Source organism: Zonotrichia albicollis, chromosome 16 (assembly GCF_047830755.1).
Source record: "Zonotrichia albicollis isolate bZonAlb1 chromosome 16, bZonAlb1.hap1, whole genome shotgun sequence".
Lineage (NCBI taxonomy): Eukaryota > Metazoa > Chordata > Aves > Passeriformes > Passerellidae > Zonotrichia > Zonotrichia albicollis.
Genome location: NC_133834.1, coordinates 3,558,906 through 3,578,873, shown reverse-complemented (window position 1 = coordinate 3,578,873; position 19,968 = coordinate 3,558,906). Strand labels below are relative to the sequence as shown.

Genomic DNA, 19,968 nt, shown 5'->3' with positions numbered 1-19,968 from the left:
GCACTGGGCTTGGAGGGGCCTACAGAGAGACCCAAGACCCTCCTGCCCAGCCAGGAGAGGAACAACCCCCCCATGGGGTACAGGCTACCTTAGGGAGTGCTGAGCCCGGCCCCTCGCTGCTGTGGGGGCTCCTGCTCTGCAGGCTCCAGAGGAAGTGGCGGATGTAGAGGAGGTGTCTGTAGATGTTGTCGTCCAGTGTCTCCACCTCCAGGTCCACTTTGAAACCCCCACTGGGCAGGATGATGGGTGGGTGGTTGTCGAAGGACTCCAGCACCTCATCTGAAAGGCAGAGGGATGGATGGAGGTTAGCACTGGCTTGGGCTGCACCCCACTGCTGCCTCCCAGCTCTCTGCCATGTGCAGTCTCCCAGCTGGGACCAGGGATTTAGTGAGCTTGAGCCAGCAGCATCCCTCACTTGGGACAGGAGAAAAAGCCACCTGCACTTTGCATCCTTTGCAATATCTGAATTTTGGGGCTATGGTTATTGCCAATTGCTGAAGGTACTACAGGACACCAGGAAGGGGAAGGGAATGACCTGTTTGTAGGTTTGTATGTGACTGGAGCAGGCTGAGCAGGACTCACCAAGCTGGAAGGTGGCTGGGCTCTCCTCCTCACTGGGCTGCCATGCTGAGATGCAGCCCACGTCCATCACAGCCTGGCACTGGCTCAGCACCCGGTGCAGCTGCGCGGGGCTCAGCGCTGGGAACTCAGCTCGCAGGGATGGCCAGGTCATCTGTGCGAGGGGACAGCACATGGCACAGGTGAGAAACTGCTTCCTCTGAGGAGCAGGAGCTTCAAGGGGCACAGGAGGGAGAGCTCGGGCAAGATGGAGAGAACCAGAGCATCCTCTCCTGGGTACTGCCCACCCACAGACCCTGGGAGAGGGCAGGTTCAAAAGGGACACATCAGTGTAGGGACCCCCAGACTGAGGAGGTGCTCTCCTGCCCATTCCCATCCCAATGCCACGAGCCCTGGGCTGGGATCCCTCACCTGCACCAGCTGGGAGCCGGGCATGGCCAGCAGGTTTGCCACGCTGGCCAGTTTGGAGAAGAACTGCTGGGAGAGCTGCTCGAAGCCGGCACCGTGCAGCCATTCCAGGAGCAGCCGCACGCTGGCCCGCAGCTTCACCCCCTGGGACCAGTGGAAGCAGCCCAGAGAGGAGCCTGAGAAGGCAAAGCATTCATATCAGGGAAAGCATCCATCACCATATCAGGGAACTCTGTCCCCCAGCCCCTGCCCCAGGTAATGTCCCCAACATCCTGTGGCTGCAATTCCTGGTGGCAGCTGGGTCTTGCTGGCACTTACAAGGGGGCAGCTGCGTTAATGAGGGCTAATGAGCACCTCAGGCTGCTGTAGTTTATTAATGAGCTGCCCCTATTAACTGCCCTCAGCCTCCTCTGCTCAAGCTCGAAGGGGCAATGGAATGGGATGGGATCCTTGTGGGGTTTAGGCTCTCCTGGGAATGGGAATCCAGAAGCCAGCAGCTGAGTCTGTGCTTGGCCTGCCTGTAGCACTGCTGAGACCTGCCCATCTCCAGCCCCTTCCTGTACCCCTTTAGGTGGCACTGGGATGGACTGGAGAGCATCCCAACAACTCAGTCCCATATGTGCTGCCCAATTCAAGGACTGACCCTTATCCAGGAGCTGGTTGAAGAGCAGGGTGTTGGAGAAGAAGAAGAGGTAGGCAAACATCTGGGAGGTGATCTCGGGGTGCACTTCGTACTGGTGCAGCAGGTCCAGCACAGCCTGGTAGATGAGCACGATCCTGCGGAGCTCCTCGGGCAGGGGCGGAGTTCCCCGCCAGCCCTCCCGGCACTCGCTCTGGAAGGGGTTGCACTCCAGCAGGGCCGGGAGCGACACGTACAGACACTGCAGGAGAGCAGCAAGGTCACAGCACACTCTGTTTGTTGGGGTTTTTCTGTTTTTGCACCAGCCAAGCCTTTCCTTCACCTCCTCAAGCCAAGCAAACCCTGCCAGTGCTGCTCTGGCAAAGGGGCTATTCCTGTTCACCCTCTGCCTCCATGGGCTCCAGTGTTGTGCAAACGTTTAAAAAATTATAAAAAATGATAAGTATTATAAAATTATCAAAAATATAAATATTATAAATTAACAATTTATGAAAATTAACAATTTAACAATTATAAAAAATAATGCAAAAGTTTAAAAATTATAAAAATTATAAATATTATAAGTATTATAACTGTTATAACTGTTATAAAATTGTAACTATTATAAAATTATAAGTATTTTTAAATTATGAATATTATAAAATTATATAAAAATAATGCAAAAATTTTTAAATTATAAATATTATAAGTATTATAGCTATTATAACAGTTATAAAATTATAAGTATTGTAAAATTATAAAAATTATAAAAATATAAAAATTAATGTTGGTCGCTTTTAGCAGCTGGAAGAAATGATGAGTGACGGCAGCTAAAATCTGCAAAACCTGATGTGGACCAAGGCAGCAACCAATCAGTTGGACACGAAGGTGACAGAAATCAGGATCGATGGGGATGATTTTCCATATTGCTTACATGGGAGAGCAGTGCCTTGCACTCACTTCTTCCAGGGGAGAGGGAAGGGGAGGAAGGCGCTGCTCGGAGCGGTGCCGGAGCAGCAGCAGCAGCCCCGTGTGCCCCGTGCCGGTGGCAGGGAGCCGTGCTGCACAGGGCAGCCTTTCTGTGCCTCACACTGCCTGCTCTGTTCCCGCTGCCGCCCGGCTCTCCCGGGCCAGGGGCCCCTTGCCATCCCTTTCCATCCCTTTCCATCACGCCCTGAATCACAGCATTATGCCGCGCTGGCCGAGCCAAGCAGCCCTCCCCGCACGCCTCCCCCGAGCCGCTGCACTGCAGGAAACACGCCGCAGTAATTCAATACTTTTCCTGGGCTGCGACCAAAATTCGGGGAACTTCAGCCTGAAGGAAAACACCTCAGCGTGGTGCAACTGCCAAGGAGTGAAAGCTTAAAACAAACCCCTCCTGCACAGTCCTGGGGATGCTCGTGCGGTACCTTGGAGATGTAGTAGACACACTGCTGGAAGGTGTACATGATCACCTCCTCCAGCACCGTCATCGCCTCCTCGCTGGCCGTGATGGTCGAGGAGAACAGAGATTCCTTGGAGCCTGCAGGAGGAGAGGAGCATCGGGGAGCAAACCTGCAGCAGCAGGGTCCCCAGACTCCCAGGGGGTGGGTTATTAGGATTTCCAGGTTTGTATCACCCCCACAGAATCCCTCAACAGGGCAAAGAGGCTCCTGGGGCCCCGGGGAGCTCCCACCTGCCGCCCCCACAGCTCCCATCACTGCTGGCAGCTCCTGCCCAGCCTAAGAATACTTAAACTTTTTGCATAGACCAGAAAGTTTCTGAGGCTGGTTTAATACCTTTCTATCTTTTTATTCCTTTTGCCGGCATTAACACAGGCTCACCAGTGAGCAGTTCTGCAGGGCTACCTGCAAATCCAGGGTGAAGAAAGCCCCCCAAGACATTAACCACAAGCTGCTGCAGGTCCTATTCCCTCCTGAGCTTTTCCAAACCCACTCATTCTGTGCAAGCATGGTGGTTAAAGGACCAGAGAGCAGAATGTGTGGGATTCAGCAGGAAAACTCATCATACTCGTGTGTGAACACAGCACAACCTGGCTCTGGAGCTGGGCAGCACCAGGGCAGGATGTGAGGCTGCTCCTCCCACAGATTTCCCCAGCCCACAGCACAGAGATGTCCCTGCTGATGAGGATTATGGAGGGTTAATGGAGCATCTCGAGGGCACTGACCACCACCTGTGAGTGGGGATTAGCAGAGCTGCTCTGGCTGGGAAAACAGGCAGGATGCTGCATCCAGACCTACCTTTGATGTCCAGCTCTTCCTCCATGCTCTGGATGTAGGTGGGTGATTTCTGCTGGACAAAGTAGAGGATCTCGATGGCATTGGCCATCCAGAAGATGATGTGCTGCAGGTCTGGGAGGAGGTCTGTGATGGTGAAGCGGGACAGGGTGGCAGGGTCCTGGCTGGGGAGACACAGCAGCTGTTACACCTGCTGCTCCTCAGCATCCCCACTCAGGCTTTTGGGGAGAAAACAGCCAGTTTGGGGCAATGCCAGAGAGCTTTCACATCCCCACACCCCCAAGCCCAGAACTCCCCTTAGAAAGACCCTTTACAAGGAAAAATTCAGAGGTTTCTGCTCTGTGGGGTGGCAAAGGGGACCCTGTGGGGACCAGGCTGACCAAGACCACCTGGCCTTTATGGGGTGCCACTTTTGGGGGAGACTTTCCCAAATACAGGTGAACAGCACTAAATATTCATGGCTGAAAACAGCCCTTCCCCAGAGGTATGTGCTGTTCCTGCCAGCTCTGGACAGTTAAACCCAGCTCACCTGCCCTGGGCTGCTCAAAAATAAAACAAAAAGCATCTGCTAAACTGCTTTTTCCTGCTATAGAAAGGGCCTGGGAAGCATCTTTGAAGTTTACCCTAAAGGAGAGCTCACAGCAAGCACCAACTGCTTTAGAGATGGGATTTTGGATGTGGCTGGGAAGACAGCTCCTTGCACCACTGTGATTGTCCCAGAATGGTGCTCCCAGCACTGGGACACGCTGTGCCACCACCCCTGGATGCACACATGCAGTGCCAGCTCCATCTCAGCTCCACTGAGGGGTCTCCAGCCTGAGGAAGGCCAGGCTCACACTAAGGAACATTCCTACTGTATCACTCAGGGGTGAAGCCACAAATGCAAAGCCTTGGCCAGGTCTTGGATCAGAGAAAACCCCAGAGCTGCTGCAGGTCCTATTCCCTCCTGAGCTTTTCCAAATCCACAGATTCTCTGCAGGCATGTGGTTAAAGGACCAGAGAGCAGAATGTGTGGGATTCAGCAGGAAAACTCATCATGCACCACTGGCTGACAGCCACGGACTTCCCTCACTCATGGAGGAAGAACCAGGTTGAATTCTCCCCGTTTTTTGAGGCAAAACAAGGAGGGTCACACTTACTGCTGGGATTGCTTTTCAGCCAGCTCCCGCGTCCGCTCCTGGGCAGGGAGAGAAGGGAAAGCACAGTGAGAACCCGTGGGATGGGGTGGCACCAGCAGCACCCCCATCAGCACTCACTGCCACCGGGGACCAGGCTGAGGAGGAGCCCCAGGGAGGGCCTGAGCAACACCCCCACCCCAAAACACCCCGTCCCACCGCCGACTGACCCACACCGTCCTCTGGATCATTTTGGCCGCTTTCAGCAGCAGCTGCCCGAAGTCTCCCGGCTCAAAGTTGGTGGCCGAGTGCTGGATGCAGAGGCAGAGCAGGAAGGCAGGTGTCAGCTTGTGGTCGTCCCCTCCGGGCTCGATGAGGCTCATGATGCGCCGCAGCAGCACATCCTCGGCCGCGGGCTCGAACTCCAACTGCAGCCTCCTGCGGGGCGTCCTGGGGCCGCCGCCAGGTGATGGGCCCCGCTTTTTGGGGTCCCTGTCCCTCAGCAGGCTGCCGCACGCCCCGCACACGTGCGGAGCCTCGGGGTGCAGGGCCCGCAGCCTCAGCAGGGTCTGAGCCGGCAGCGGCTGCGCCTTCATGGGGTCCTTGTAGAGCAGCAGGTAGTAGAGGCCGAGGGACAGCAGGTCCCCGTGCCGCAGCACCACCGTCCGGGACACCTCGGAGAAGTTGACGGAGACGGCGGCGCCGGCGATGGGCTCCAGCACCAGCTTCTCCTCCGAGCGGTGCCGCGAAGGTCGGAGCTTCCTGATGGTGCAGTGCAGGGGCAGGATGTCGGGGGCGGACAGGCTGATGCTGGGCTTGCTGGCCTGCGTCCTCTGGCCCACCGTGTGCTGCTCGCGGTTCAGCAGGTACACCAGGCTGTCCTGCCGAGCGAGGACACGCAGCATGAACCGGGGACGGGGAGAAGGGACCCTCCTGCTGCCATGCAGAGAGTGCTGCAGCCTCCCGCTGTCCCCAGCTGTCCCCTCGCTGTCCCCAGCTGTCCCCCATGCACATTTACATTTCGTTATTTTACTCTCCTCGCTGCCAAGCAGGACAGCAGTGATCCCTGCCTTGGGCACGGCAATAAATGGGTACAATGACTTTGGGCATGCAGTAAATGAGGCTGCTTTGGACAGAAGGAGACCTCCTTCCACCTCTCCCCCTCATCCCTTCTGCAGCTGCTTTTCCTTCCCAGCTTTTCCCCCCAGACTGCAGCGATGCCTGCACCCCCCTGCCCGGGGTGGCAGTAGGACAGAGCATCCACCCCTGGCCCTGCCTTTCCCTGCAGCCTGCCCGCACTCCCCGAGGCAGCTCAGGGGACCAGCCCGTGCCTCAGTTTCCCCAGCAGCACTAACGGGATGGCCGCAGTGCCGGTGTCACCCTGCCAAAAACTTGGAACAGCTCGACATTCAGCGGGCGCAAAGTGGCCATTAACTGCAAGAGCCGACCCTGTCCTTTGTAGTTCTCCATGTGCTGCTCTCCTCGCAGCCTCTGATTCCATCTGCCACTGAGGAAGCAGCCGGACCGGGGACGGGGAACGGGGCAGAACCGGGGCCCCCTCGGGCCGGGGCAGGGATGCTGCTCGGGGATCACCTTGCATCCCTCAATGCCAGTGCCATCCCAATGCCAGTGGGGCATTGCAGGGGGTCACGGCTCCTGCCTCCGCGTTCCCCGCACTTGGGGACAGGCCGGGGACAGACTTGAGGACAAGGCTGCGAGTCCCAAGCCCGTTTCCTAAAGGATGCTCATCCTCACCATCACCACCACCTCCCTCGACCCCAGCAGCTCCGGCCATGCAAGCAGCCCCGCTTGAGGGGCTGGGAGGGAAGCGGGGGTGCCGGGGGTGCGCAGGAGGCGGCGCGGTGCTGTGCTTACATGCTGCTGGCTGTAGCCCTGCAGGAGCAGGAGGTGCGGGGACTGGTAGAGGGAGTACCGCATGCTGCTGCCGCCGCTGCCGCCGCTCCGCGCCGCCGCCGGGCTGCCGGGCAGGGTGGAGCAGTGCCGCTGGAGCCGGGCCCCGCCGCCGGCCCCGGCCGCGCTGCCCGCCCGCCGAGCCGGGCTCCCCAGGCTGGTCTCGCTGAGGCTGCGCCGCAGGGCCGGGGGGGGCCCGCGCCGCTCCGCGCCCGCCGCCCGCCGGGCCCCCCGCGCCCGGTGCCGCTGCAGCTTCCGCGCCTGGGCGTTGATGCCTGCGGGGATGGGGGGAGACAGAGCCGCGTTCAGCCCCTGCGGCCCCCCCGGGAGACAGAGCCGCCTTCAGCCCCTGCAGCCCCCCCGGAGCACCCCCGCCCGCCGCAGCACCCCAGTGTTGCTGGAGGGATGCTGCAGCTCGGAGCGGGGATGGAGCAGCCGGAGCTGCGCACCCACCGTGCCCTGGTGTCCCCCGGTCCTTTGCCCTCCCCGAAAGGTGACGCCAAAACAGCGGCGCGGAGTTTCGTGTCCTAATGGCACCGCTGAAACGGAGGATCCCTGCCCTCCCTGGCCCCCAAACCTCACTGGATGGAGAGCAGCCGGTCCATAGCATCCCCCATCCGCCCCGGCCACACTGCAGGGCTGGGGGGAGAGGAAATCCCTGCTAAAAAGAAATTTCACTCAATCCTTGCTAAAAAGAAAGAAAAAGAGCCTGGATTCGGCTTTCAGCCCTTCGGCAGTCGGGAGCCAGCAGCAAGTGGGGACCGCAGGGACCCCCCCCAATTCCCCGGAGCATCAGGCAGGCACGGGAGCTGCAGTGGAGCCCGGCTGCAGCAGGAACAAGCCGTAATTAACTTCTCCCAAGCATCAATTCGGGCAGAGCTGTCTGTCCGTGAGACAAACAGGAGCCGGAGTGAATGGATAGGCCGGGCCGAGCTGCAAAAGCAGCCCCAGAGCCGGGGGTCCCGCTGGGTCCCTCCGTGCCGCTGGAGCTCTGCAGGAGAAACTGGAAGTTGTGCGTCCGAAGGTGATGCTCGTACCTCAGCTGGGCACCTCCTGGGAGCAGGTCACTGGCATTCGGGGAGGACGAAGAGAGGGGAAAAACCCCACAGGATTCGCTTGCAGGAGCAGCAGTGCAGCGCTGTCGGTGCAGCACCAGAGCCAGAGCCCTGCTCCCGGCTCTGGACAGCGAGGTTTGGGGACAGCCAGCGGGATTTGGGGACGGCAAAGCACAGAGCCTGGTGCCCAGGGCTGCTTAAAGGGACACTCACAATCTCAGACCCAAAAAAAAAAATCATCTGCCTTATTTGGTGAGGAATGGGCTGCTGGTTCTGAAATACATTTTTTTTGTTTGTTTGTTTTAAATGGAGCGCTCCTTTGCTGGGAAAATCAAAGAGATGGGGATGGGGAGGGGGGGTGGGACAGGGAGAAAATAGCCCCTGCTGTTTGCATGCCTTGGGATTAGGGCAGGGCACAGCCAAGCCAGCCCAAGCAGCCCCGTGCCCTGTGTCCTTCTTAAAAAGGCAATCGGCCACGGCACGGATGGAACATCCAGGGAGGACAACAAACCCACACAAACCACACTGCTGGGCATGCCAAAGGCCACCACAAACGTGTCTGCAGGACACCTCAGCTCCCCCCAGGAGCCCTGTCCCTGACCCACACCATGGAAATGGGCCAGAGGATGAAGGACAATGCAGATCCCAGAGCAGGCTGAGCAAGCAGGGAGCAGTGGGGCTGGATCCTGGGGAGCAGCTGGAGCTCAGTGGGACAGAGCAGGGCCTGCCAGCACTGGGGTCCCACTGCCTGCAGAGACAGGCCCTCACCAGCCCCTTATCCAGGGGAAAGGAAGCTTCTGTATTTTTTTTGTGCAGGGAAAAGCTGCTTTTCCACTGCCCCCGCCACAGGCTCCCACCAACCCCAGGGCTGTGCTGGAAAGATAAACACAGCTCTTTTCCTGAGCATAACAAAGTCCCTCCATAAAACTGGGTTAGGTTTTTTTCATCCTTTGGTACTGTTTTGTCCTCCCAAGCATGTGCAGGTTATCCCACCCAAAACTCAGCCTGAACATCTCCAGTGCAGAGCCAGTGGCTGCTGAACCCACATGGAGATTGGGATGGGAACAGCATGTAAGGATTCAAAGAGCATCCCCAGATATTTCATTCCTCCCTGGATAGCCAGGACTTGGACTGTAGAAAGGAGGCACTGCTGCTGGGGTGTTAGGCCTTGTTAAAGTTTAGGGCTGGACAAGCTCCAGTGATCTCAGGCCTAGGGGGGTTAAAAAGGCTTGGGAAAAGGGATGTACCACTGATAGTGGGCACAAAGAATACAGAATTTACAGGCCACAAGGACACTTGGCAGCACTCCCAAGATAAGGAAGAAACTAATGGAAGCAACTCAGCAACTGTGCTGAATCAGCTGTGCCTGGGTAAGAGGCAATTCTGGCAGGGGAGATTCACAACCAGCAACACAAGACACCACCAGCTCAAAACAAGAGTTCTGTCTCTGTCCCCCCTCTCTTCTCTTTCTTTCTCTCTCTCTACCTCACACTGATTGCTAATAAAATCTGTACTATTTACTTCAGCATTTGTCTTGTTTGCACCTCAGTTAGGCAGAGGCACCTCTCTCTAATCAGATCCTAACGCAGGGCTGGATCTCATCCTTAGGGAGAGCTGGGCACCCCTTGGGCAGCATTCCCAGACCCCACCAAGCTGTTGCTGCTGCCTCTAAACCCATCCTGCAGCCCAGGGGAAAAACTTTCACTTGTGGTGCCTGGGATCTTGGCTGGGATCTGCCTCTGTTTCAGCTGAGGAAAGAGGTTGGCTTTTCCTGGCTGAGAAATAAATCAACAAATAACTCCGTGGGCCCCAGGAAAGAACAAATGCTTTGAATGCACCCAGGAGGGACTAAGACCAGGCTGGTCCTTCCTAATGTAATTGCTCTGCAGACTCTGCAGGGAATCTTCCCTGGATGCAGTGGTGCTAAGGTATATCAAAGCCAGATCCTCAAAGGCACTTGCCAGAGCATCTTTTAGAATAATAGGCTTAAATCCCAAGTTTTTGGAGCTGCGTGTGCAGTTCAGCCTCCAGCCCCTTGGGAAAGCTCCAGTTAGGATAGGCCCTGGTACAAAATGGGGATATTTTGGAAAATGAATGCCACTGAGATGACAAGGTCTGCAGCACCCTCCAGTTTGTGGGTGTTTTCCCTACATCTCCATGACTCTGTGCTCCCCAAAGGAGCAGGCTGGGGGCACAGGGAGAGAGGGGCTGCCTCGTTAGCTGCACAGAGCCTCTACCTGTGCTGCTAATTAGTGCCATGAGGAGCCAGCACTGTCCTCCCCAGTGGGAAGCAGCTAATAAACTAATTAGGATAATGGGTAAGTGAGCAGATAAAAGTCTTAAGCTATTTGCTAGCAGGTCATGGGTGGATGTGGAGCCTTTCTCCCAGCCAGGGATGCACCTGCATGACCCCAGTGCTCCCAGTCCTGCTGCTCCAGCCATGCCCTGTGTGGGGAAGGGCCTGCAGGTATTGCCCTGGGGATGGTGTGAGCATTACTCTGCTTTTCTCTGGGGGAGCTGCAAGCCTGAAGTCCCTTTACTTTTGCACAGATGTTGTGTTTTCCAGGCCAGTGCCTCAGCACCGTGGGCAGGCAGCTGCAGCTCAGCAAGGGGACCTCTGCCAGCCTGAGCCTGGTGACAAGGGTGACCCTGCTGGAGGGCACTCACGCTCAATACCCCCCTCACCAGGAAGTTTGGGTCCTTTTGGGGTGCTGGGTCACAGGCTGCATCACTCACACTCATTCCTGGCAGTTTGCAGATGAGGTGGGAAAGGTCACAGCCCCACAGCAGCACAGGGTGAGACTGGTGACAGAGCCCCTGGTGCCACCAAGAGAAAAGCAGCAGGAGAGAGACTTTACCAGGTAAGACAGCCATGGGCTGTGTACCCAGCAGAGCAGGCAGCCTGACTGTGGGTGTAGCTTCTGCCTTTGAAGAGCTTGGTCAGCTCTGGAAAATGCCCAAAGGTTAAAAAATGGGGAATTTCCACAGCCCCACCCAGGAGTGCTGAAACAAATGAGGTGATAACGAAAGCATAGTGGGCTTGTTTCCACATCCAGAGCATGAGATCCTACCAGGAGCTGCTCCTCCATTGGGCTTATTTCCACATCCAGAGCACAGGATCCTATCAGGAGCTGCTCCTCCATGGAAATGACCCAAGGGTGCAGCCCCAGGCCAGCTCAGAGCTGCTCCCAGGCTGGGCAGCCCAGACCCTGCTGCTTCCCTGCCTGGGTGGATCCCTGCACTCCCACACTCCCAGCCCACCCAGGATCCAGCCCATGGGAGCAAAGTTCCTTTCTGCATCTGAGGGGAGGATTTGAGGCTGTGGATGTGACCTTGGGCTGGCAGGGAGCTGCCACATGGCCCTGCACCCCTCACTGGGCTCTTGCCCTTCCCTCCATTCAGCTGAAGCTGTTTTTAGATCACTGCTCTCCCAGAGTGCTTCACATCTCTCTGATCCTGGCTGCAGGAAGAGCTGGAGAGAAGAGCAGAGCATCCACCTCCTTGGCCCAGGCCCTGGCAGGAGCCAGCTCTGTGTCTGTGCAATGAGCTGGGAGCACCTGTGGCACCCCCTCCCTGCGCAGCCAGACTGGACATGGTGAGCATGGAGCAGCCCTGTGTCCTCAAGTACCAGGTGAAATCCCAACTGAAAATTGCAGCTGGGCAGGCTCCAGCTGCCTCTGCTCTCCTCTAGAGTGCCCAGGGCTGGATTCCCTCCCTGTGTTCCATGGTTCTTTCCAGCTATGTTAGGATGGGTGGGAGAGGAGCTGTGTTCCTCTGGTGTGGGACAGGTTGGGCCATTTGTTCTGCTGCTGGTGGGGCAGAAACTTGGCTCTTCTTTGCCAAGCACACAGAGTAATCCTGCATCACCACCACTTTCGTTCTGACAGTAACAGCCCTTCCCTGCAGGTGTGAGGAGCTGCTGGGGCCCATCCCAGCAAAACCCTGTGGCTGTCACCTCTGGGGCCTGGTCAGCAGGTGTGGCCCAGCAAGCACACTGTGCAAGTAAAAATCTGATTTTAAACCTTTCTGCCCTCATCCTCACAGGACTTTTATCTGAGGGTGAGAGGAGAAAAGCTTCATTACTGCTGCTGGTTCCTAATGATGCACTTATCTCCTCCTGCCAGCCCTGGCCTCCATCAGGCACCGCTGCAGGGGCTCTCCTGCCCTACATTGCTCTCTCTTCATTAGCTTTTCATTTTCCTTAATTGCTCCTGCAGATTTGCCCGGGGTGTCAGGCCTGGGGGATGCCCAGAGGGAGATGGGGGAGCAGGCCAGAGCCAGGCACGAAGCTGGGGATGCCATGGTGCTTGTTCACTGATGGGAAGAGCAGGAAGCACTGATGCTCTTGCCTGCTGCTCCCCAGCCATGGGCAGGGTTTGTTATTAACCCCTAAATTGGCTGGGGTGAATATTTGAGGTGACAGGTACCAAACTGAGGCAGGAGAGTGCTGAGGCCTGCCTCAGCCCCAGAGCCTTACAGCTGAAACACGACCACCGTCCCACTTGCACCACCCCTGCACCCACACCACGTGTGAAAGCCTCGGCTGTGGGAGGGCTCCAGGGGGTGCACCCCAACCCCTCTCCCTGCCCCACGCCCAGCTCTGACCTGCAGTGGTGGTGTCCACATCCCTGGCCGCCATCTCCTCCACCTCGGCCCTCCTGCGCAGCTCCAGCCGGCGTGAGAAGCCCTCCCTGGGCTTCCAGAGGTCCTGAATGAGCAGGGGCTTCTCGTGGTCACCCAGCACCCTGAGCCCCTCAGTCTGCCACTGCCTCTCGGGGCCCTGGAAGCGGCCGATGACGTCGCAGAGCGCGTACTGCGCGGCGCTGAGCTGGCTCAGCCCGTAGCGCTCCAGGGCCTCCTTCACCAGCTCCCGCGCGCCCGAGCTGCCCGTCACCAGCACGCTCTTGTAGTTGGTGCCAGCGCAGATGTTGCCCCCGAAGATTTTCAGGATGCCAGGGGCCGAGAGCTGGGTGGAGAGCTCGGCCGGGTCGTCCTCGGCGGGCGCAGAGCCGCGGTCCTTGTAGCTCAGGGTGCGGTAGAGCACCTGCGAGAAGAGGCGGCTCTGGCGCTTCAGGCGGCTCTTGGATGGCGGAGCCATGCTGGAGGACGGCCCATAAAACATGGTGGGAGAGGTCGTCATGAAGCACAGCTGGGCAGGGAACAGCAAGAAGGACAAGGTGAGTGGTTTGGAGGATGGATGTGCAGCAGGTGGCCACAGAGGAGCCGCTGTCACCTCCCAGGTGGCAGATCAAGGGAGAGCCATTTCCCCTGTGTAACCCAAAACACCAGTGGAAAAGCTCAGCCAAGCTCCTTGGCACCAGCACAGTTACCCCTGGATGGATTTTTGTCCCTGAAAACACCACCTGGAGAGGCCCCATAGTTCTCCATCTTACCCAGAGGAGGAGAGCAGAGCCCAGCAGGACTTGGCGGGGCCCATCCTGGTCAGCAGCCAAGGCATCAGGAGTTACTTTCACTAACGAGTTTATGGAGCAATCCCATTTTTTAGAGGTGAAACGGAAAGCTCAAGTGCAAATTCCCTCACTCTGAGGTCGCTGCTAAATGCTTTTGCTCAGCGAGAGGCACAGGGTGAAAATGGGCTCTAATTAGCCTTTCTAAAAATGTCCTGACTCTGGCAGATCTCTTGGCTGTTGCTTGTTTGTGGAGGACATTCAGGCCAAGGGTGGCATCACTGACAAGGATGCTCTTGTCACCTTAGCCCAGGTCAGCCCCGAGTGGGCAGTGACTGGAGGAGAGGTGGCCAAGGCCATGTGGCAGCTCCCAGTGCTCCTCAATCCCCTGGAGTGGACCAGGAACCACAGATAGTGATCTGGATTTAGGTGGGTAGCACTCCTGCCTGATGTCACTGTCCCCATCCTGGTTGCACTAGCACCTGGTGCTTGTGTGGTGCTGATGACCCACAGCCACGTTGTCACCTGGGACTTGTCAGGAAAGACAATCTGAGCATTCCTGCTTGGGACAGAACTGGGCTCTCCCTCTCCTCCAGATCTATAACATGCAGGGACCCCATGCACGCACAGAGGAACCCCAAAATGTCCCATGCACAGCTGGATGCAGCAGTTGGGTGACCCAGGTGTCCCTGGCTGGGCACAGGTGAGGTGCCAGCAGCTTCCACAGCTGCAGCCCCGAGTGGCTCAGGCACAGCCGTGCCTCAGAGCAGACTCAGCACTATCAGCAGAGTGATGCTGGGCCTGGACAGCCTCCAAGCCACCATCTAATTCAGGAGAAAAGAGCAGAGAAAAACGTCCCTGCTGCTAATGGAAGAGGTCACCTTCTAACCCAGAAAGCAGCTCCTAGCCGTGCATGGAGGGCTGCTGCAGGATCCCCATCCCACAGCCAGAGACACGGGGAATGCTGCAGATGGGAAACTGAGGCACCAGGTGCTAAGGATGTGGCTGAGAGCTGTGTAATCCTGCTGCACTCCAAGTCACCCCTTTTTCCTCTTCCTCAGCCACACCAGGACTGTGAAAATGATGGAGTTTGTCCTCATCCCCAGGCTGCAGGTTCCAAAACTGACCTCTGGAGTGCTGAAGGGCAGGAGTCCTGGCAGGACAGCAGGGCTGAGGACCTTGTGTTTTATATTGCCCCAGAACTTCACCCCAACTCACTCAGATAAGGCTGCTCCTGCTCAGGTAAGGCTCAGGTAAGGCAGGTCCAGCTCCCACCTTGCAAGCGGGGAAACTGAGGCAGGGATGGGGTTGAGGTTCTGCTCCTCCCTCTGCAGCTGAGCCCAGAGCTGCTGGGGACATCCCTGGGGACATCCCTTGATGTCTGCGGTGTGACACCTCCTGGCAGCCCCGACCTGGGGAGCAGGTCAGGGCACTGGCACAGTCAGGCTCAGGAACAGCTGCCCCAGGCTCCAGCACGGCCCTGCCAGCCCTCATTAACATTGGCCACGAGGAAAACTGCCCCAGAGTCCCTGCAGGACCTTGTCATCAAGGATGCAAAAGACAAGGCTTTGTCATCAAATCACTGGTTTCATGGGTTTTATCTCCTCCACCCTGAACTGCCCCCAGCACAAAGGGAAACCTTTCACCATCTGCTGGTGGCAAAATCATTCCTCCAAGCCCACATCACAGACACACCATCCTTGCTCCTTGCAGGTCCCTGCCTGGTTTTGAATGTGTTATTTATAGCTCAGCTGTATTTTTACTCTTTCTATAAAATGCAGCTCCTACAGAGTTCAGGGTCAAAGACTTTTCACCGGGAAAAAAATCAGAAGCCTGGATCAGGAGGAGGTGTCACTCCAATTTTCAGCATCTAGAGCAGCACAGGTGTGATTTCACCAGGCCACCAGCCTGGGTGACCTGAGAAATCACATTCTCCTGGAGACAGCAGGACACACCCGGTCTTAATCCCCCTGAGGCTCTAATGGGCAGGGTAAGATGATAATGAAAGGGGCTCCTCCCACATCCGTGAGCTCGGGCACGATAGCAATGGGCATCTCCTCCAGGAGGAAATCTCTGGTGAGGAGGAAATCTCTGATGCGAGGGGAAATCCCTGGTACAGAAGGAAATCCCTGGTACAGGAGGAAATCTCTGGTACGTGCCATCCCGCTGAGCCCCACTGCAGGAGCAGGGATGCTCCAGCTGCCCCAGCTGATCGGGGACAAGGCAGTAAGAGTGTCCCACCTTCCATTAGCTCAGTGGGACAGGTGCTCCTGCACATCTCCAGCCAACTGAGCCCTTCTCTCACTTCACAGTTCCCTGGAAGGACACAGCATGATCCAGACTTTCCCAGAAGTCCCTTTCTCCAGCCTCAGTGACGTTCTCTCTCTAACGGGTACGCATGGATTAGTAAAAACCCTGGGATTGCCTCCCAGCAAGATCCTTCACCTCTTCACAGCAGTGCCTGACCACACCAAAAGCAGCTATTTTCCACAGCCAGCTCTGCCTGAGCTCTGCAGGGCTGTGACAAATGCCCACGGTGTTCACGTGGCCACCACGTGTCCTTCCAGCACCACAAGTGACTCTGCAGCCACCACCGGGGACTTTCCTGCAGGCCTGAGGTTCCTGCTCCCAGAACGGGTGAGCAGCTCCTCCCCAGGGCCCCCAGCCAGCGCTCAGACCCTACCTTGCCATTCTTCTCACGTGCCTTTTTCCCTTCCATTCATCCTCCTTCTCAAAACAATCTTTGCCCTTCGTTGTGCACCATCCTGGGCAGGCGTCTGTCACGTTTCTGAGAGAGGAAGAGGAGGAGAGGTCCTGGGCTGCTCATGGACGTCAGCTGCTTGCAGTGTGATGGGTTTGGAAGGCTCAGAGGTTCTGCAACACGGTCCTGATGTTTGCATGTGGGATTCTGAACCACATCTATAATCAACAGCACCTACCCCATCGCATGGGAGACCAGGAGAGAACAGCAGGAGGAAAAGAAAGGAAAGGAGAAGGGGAGGAGATGGAACCAGCAACAGCCCTGTGACCTTTACCTCTTTCTCCTAAGCACACGTGTCCCCAAGGATGCCAGGCTGGGGATGCTCTGACTCACAGGTGGACAAGCAAGCCCTGGAGCAGCTCCTTCCCCCAGCAGCCCCAGCATGCTGGGATGCTCACTGAGATCTGAATCTCAGTCTGGTTTGCTGGACATCAAGAAGAGCCACCAAGCACTGTCCCCACCAAGCACTTCCCACCACAGATCTGCAAGAACACAACCACTGGTGGCCAGAGACAAAGCTGAAAGAGGCACCTGCCAAGTGCCACCAGGGATGTCACGGGTGTTCCTCAGGGAGAGCCATCAGGGCACAAGAGCTACTCCTTTCCCTGGCTCCACCATGATTAAAGATAAATGCATCATCCTCTAATTAAATCACCTAATCAGGGCCTTGGTGTGGTTCCATCCAGTCCCTCTTGCTGGCCCAGCCTTGGGGCTGTGGGAGAAACTCTGCAGGTCGTGATGCAAAAGGCAAAGAGGTGCTGCCCCCACCTCTGCTGCTCCACGGTTCTTCCAGTGATTTACTCCTCCTGGTAAAATATTTATGCCTTATTTCCAGTGTGTCTGCCCTGCCCTCAGCTGCCAGATATTGATTCTTGCCATCTTTTCTCTGCTCAGTTAACGAGATTTTGGCTAACAGGTATTTTCTCCTCTGTGAGAGTATTTAGATGCTGTTGCCAAGCCTTCCTCTTTCCTCTTTGATTTGATTATGGGTGGACTCACTGGATGGCCCCCTCCTCTCCACCTGTAAGACCCTTTCTGCAGGCCCTTAGTCCCTTCCCCTCAGACTCCATTTTGCTGAGAAGCAAAATTTAGATTTGGCTGCCATAAACCCAAATTTGGTTCTGACCAGAAGTGCAAATAACTGCTATTTATTTTGTTCTCCTGAGCCAAATTTCACATTATCCTGAAAATTTTCAATTCTCCAGTGCAGACAGACAGCCACCCCCCAAGCTGCTGCCCCTGTGCTGCCTCTCCCAGCATCTGCAGGCAGATCCAGCTGAAAATTTACCATCCAGATTAGGGACAGGAAACCACGTACAGCCACAGTTATTATTTTTGGGTGTAAAAGATTTCCATGTTCCATTCTGCTCCAGTCAGGATGCCTTTCTCTCACTCAGCTTACCACCCGGATTTGTGCAAACCATTAACACTCAGCTGCCCTGGGTCAGATCCAGGTTTTTCCAGAAATCATTTCCATCTCCTTTCTTCCAGATTAGTGATAAAAACACCAGGTCCATGTTACCAGCTAGTAGTGCCCAGCAGTGATAATCTCCCTGATAACTGCCTTGGAAATGGATCACGTTTATTTAATACCAGCTTTCTTGACACTGTGCAATGTCAGCTCTAAATACTGGACTGGATTGACTTTTTTAATACTGGAAAGTGCAGATTTTTACAAGAATATCACCTCCCATAACTCAACTGCTTCTCAGAAGTGTATTACAGCCAGAGAGTCACCTCTCATGCTGGAGTCTGAAATAATTTCTTGCCAGGAGTTATTTTCCATACAGCCACGTTGGATGGCAGGAATTTATTCCTGGTGTTCAAGTCTTTAATCAATTGGAGCCCGAGCCAGGTTTCTCCCTCTTCTCCCTGAGGGGATGCTATCAAGCCAATCAACCTGTAGCTACCAGGTCATCTCATTCCCTTTTGGGAAGAGCAACAACACCATTGAAACACTTTTTAATCATCTGGAATTTCCCCAGGGGCTCATCCCAGCACAGGGATGGGTGGTGAGATTTCAGCTATAACCACTCCAGAATAGGAACCAGAAAAGCTGTTTCCTCAGATCTTTGTTGGAAAATTTTCTTTTATTTACTTTTTCTGCCTTTTTTTAATGGAAACCACTGGAGTGGCAGCCCCGGACTAACGGCAGTGACCGCAGCCTGGATGCTGCAAGTGGAGGGAGAGGCCGCTCCGGAGCTGCAATGTGGAACAAATTAGAACTCGGAGAGCAAAGGAAATGAGAACGCCCTGGTGGCTTTGACGTGCTCTCCTCGGCTCCAAATCCTGCCCCGTGCTCCAAATCCTGTTCCTCTGCAGATCCGAGGCAGAGCCCGAACCCCTCGGCTCTGACCGGAGCCCCCATTCCCTTCCTTCTGCTCCAGAGCCCGGCCTTGCCCTGTGCGGGTTTATCCACCTAATCTAGGGGCAGAGCGGAGGCTGATGATGTCCGTGGCTCTCTCGGTGCCGTCTTTAGCCGGATCAGGGTGGGTAAACTCCTTACCACGTTATTATTAGCAGCAGGCACCCTGCAGCAGCCCGGACCCCGCAGCCCTGGGACTGCTGAAACAGGATGGAAAACAGCCCCAAAAACACCAACAGCCTGTCCCAAAGGCACCTATCACTCCACAAACATTGTTACAGTCTGATTCCACAAGGACAACAGGAGTCCTTTTAGCAGGTTTTCTTTTCTTGGTGGTTTTTTTTTTTTTCCCTGTAATTATTTTGCAGGGGTTTTTTGAGCCGCCAACGTGCCTCAGCTCTCCGGTAATGCAGCAGTGCAAATGCCAGCCCTCTGCCCGGGCAGCTCTATTCACACACCCCAGAAACCCTGCACAAAAAGCATTTGCTTTCTGCTGCCTCCCGAGCTCCACAGTCTCCGTAGGCTGCCTAATTATAAGACCTTAGCAATAATATTTATTTTTTTCCAGCGATAATTAACTGGTCCTGGAGAGAGCTGAAAATAAGCACTTCCCAAGCAAGTAGCAAACTCCCCTGAGTTTTCCCTGCTAAAGTTACAACTCAGCATGAAACTGCTCCAGCCTCACAGGGACACAGATCATCTCAGCACCTCCCTGCCATGGCCTGGGATGCCACCACAGTCGCAGGCAGCTGAATACAGGTGACACGGAGGGTGTGGGGTAGCAGTGGGATCCCAAGGGTCGTGCAAAGGGACAAGGATCCCGAGGGGCATGGAATGGGGAGAGGGATCCCGAGGGGCATGGAATGGGGAGAGGGATCACAGGGAGTGTGCAGGGGGCAGAGGAAGCCCAAGGGGCAGGCGAGTGGGAGAAGGATCTGGGGAGACAGATCCTGAGGGATACGGAATGGGGACACGCATTCCAAAGAGAGTTCAGTGGGGGAAAGCAGCCCAAGGGGTGTGGAACGGGGATGATCCCAAGGGATGTGCGGTGGGACACAGACCCGCAGGGACAGGCGGTGCGGGGAGGGCTCCCCGTGTGCCCGGCCATGGGACAGGGACCCTCGGGCGCTGCGGTTCCCGGCACAGCCCTCCCGCCGGCTCCGCGGGCAGCGCGGGTCTCCCACGGCAACCGGACAAGCCCCGCGCCCCTCCCGCCTCCGCTTCCCAGGGGACGAGAAACAAACGCTGCTGCCCGGTGCAGCGGGGACGCCACAGCGGGGATCTGCCCCCCGAGACAGGGGTGTCCCTGGGGTAGGGTCCGCCTTCGCCCCCCGCGCCCCCCGGCCCCGGTACTCACCGTCGGAGCGGGGCAGGCTCGGCGCGACCCCGGCGGCGGCAGCGCCCGGAGCCGCCCGGAGCCGCCGGGGCTGCGCGGGGAGCTCGGGCCGGTCCCGTCCCGCCGGGGCGGAGCGAGCGCGGCTGCGGCGCCCCCCCGCGGCCGCCACCGGAA

General features: G+C 56.6%; 1 protein-coding gene and 1 long non-coding RNA gene across 7 annotated transcripts in view; one reads left to right on the top strand and one right to left on the bottom strand.

Moving 5' to 3' along the window:
• Positions 1 to 19,968, bottom strand: part of RADIL (Rap associating with DIL domain) — a 24,125-nt gene extending 4,157 nt beyond the window's left edge. The window contains exons 1-12 of one of the 6 annotated variants that reach the window (XM_074552878.1): positions 19,816 to 19,963; positions 16,016 to 16,120; positions 12,530 to 13,073; positions 6,834 to 7,144; positions 5,189 to 5,839; positions 4,983 to 5,020; positions 3,847 to 4,007; positions 3,016 to 3,128; positions 1,631 to 1,868; positions 991 to 1,163; positions 583 to 733; positions 89 to 279 (exon numbers count right to left, since the gene is read on the bottom strand). In XM_074552878.1, coding sequence (XP_074408979.1) covers positions 89 to 279; positions 583 to 733; positions 991 to 1,163; positions 1,631 to 1,868; positions 3,016 to 3,128; positions 3,847 to 4,007; positions 4,983 to 5,020; positions 5,189 to 5,839; positions 6,834 to 7,144; positions 12,530 to 13,073; positions 16,016 to 16,051 — 2,607 coding nt within the window. In that variant the 5' untranslated portion in view covers positions 16,052 to 16,120; positions 19,816 to 19,963. Of the gene's footprint in view, positions 1 to 88; positions 280 to 582; positions 734 to 990; positions 1,164 to 1,630; positions 1,869 to 3,015; positions 3,129 to 3,846; positions 4,008 to 4,982; positions 5,021 to 5,188; positions 5,840 to 6,833; positions 7,145 to 7,322; positions 7,586 to 12,529; positions 13,074 to 16,015; positions 16,220 to 19,815 lie in introns of those variants that run through there. The other 5 variants (XM_074552877.1, XM_074552880.1, XM_074552879.1 and 2 more) reach the window with 5 other exon arrangements.
• Positions 2,331 to 7,520, top strand: LOC141731024 (uncharacterized). Its single transcript, XR_012582910.1, has 2 exons — positions 2,331 to 2,494; positions 4,436 to 7,520. It is a non-coding gene; the product is annotated as an uncharacterized LOC141731024 (long non-coding RNA).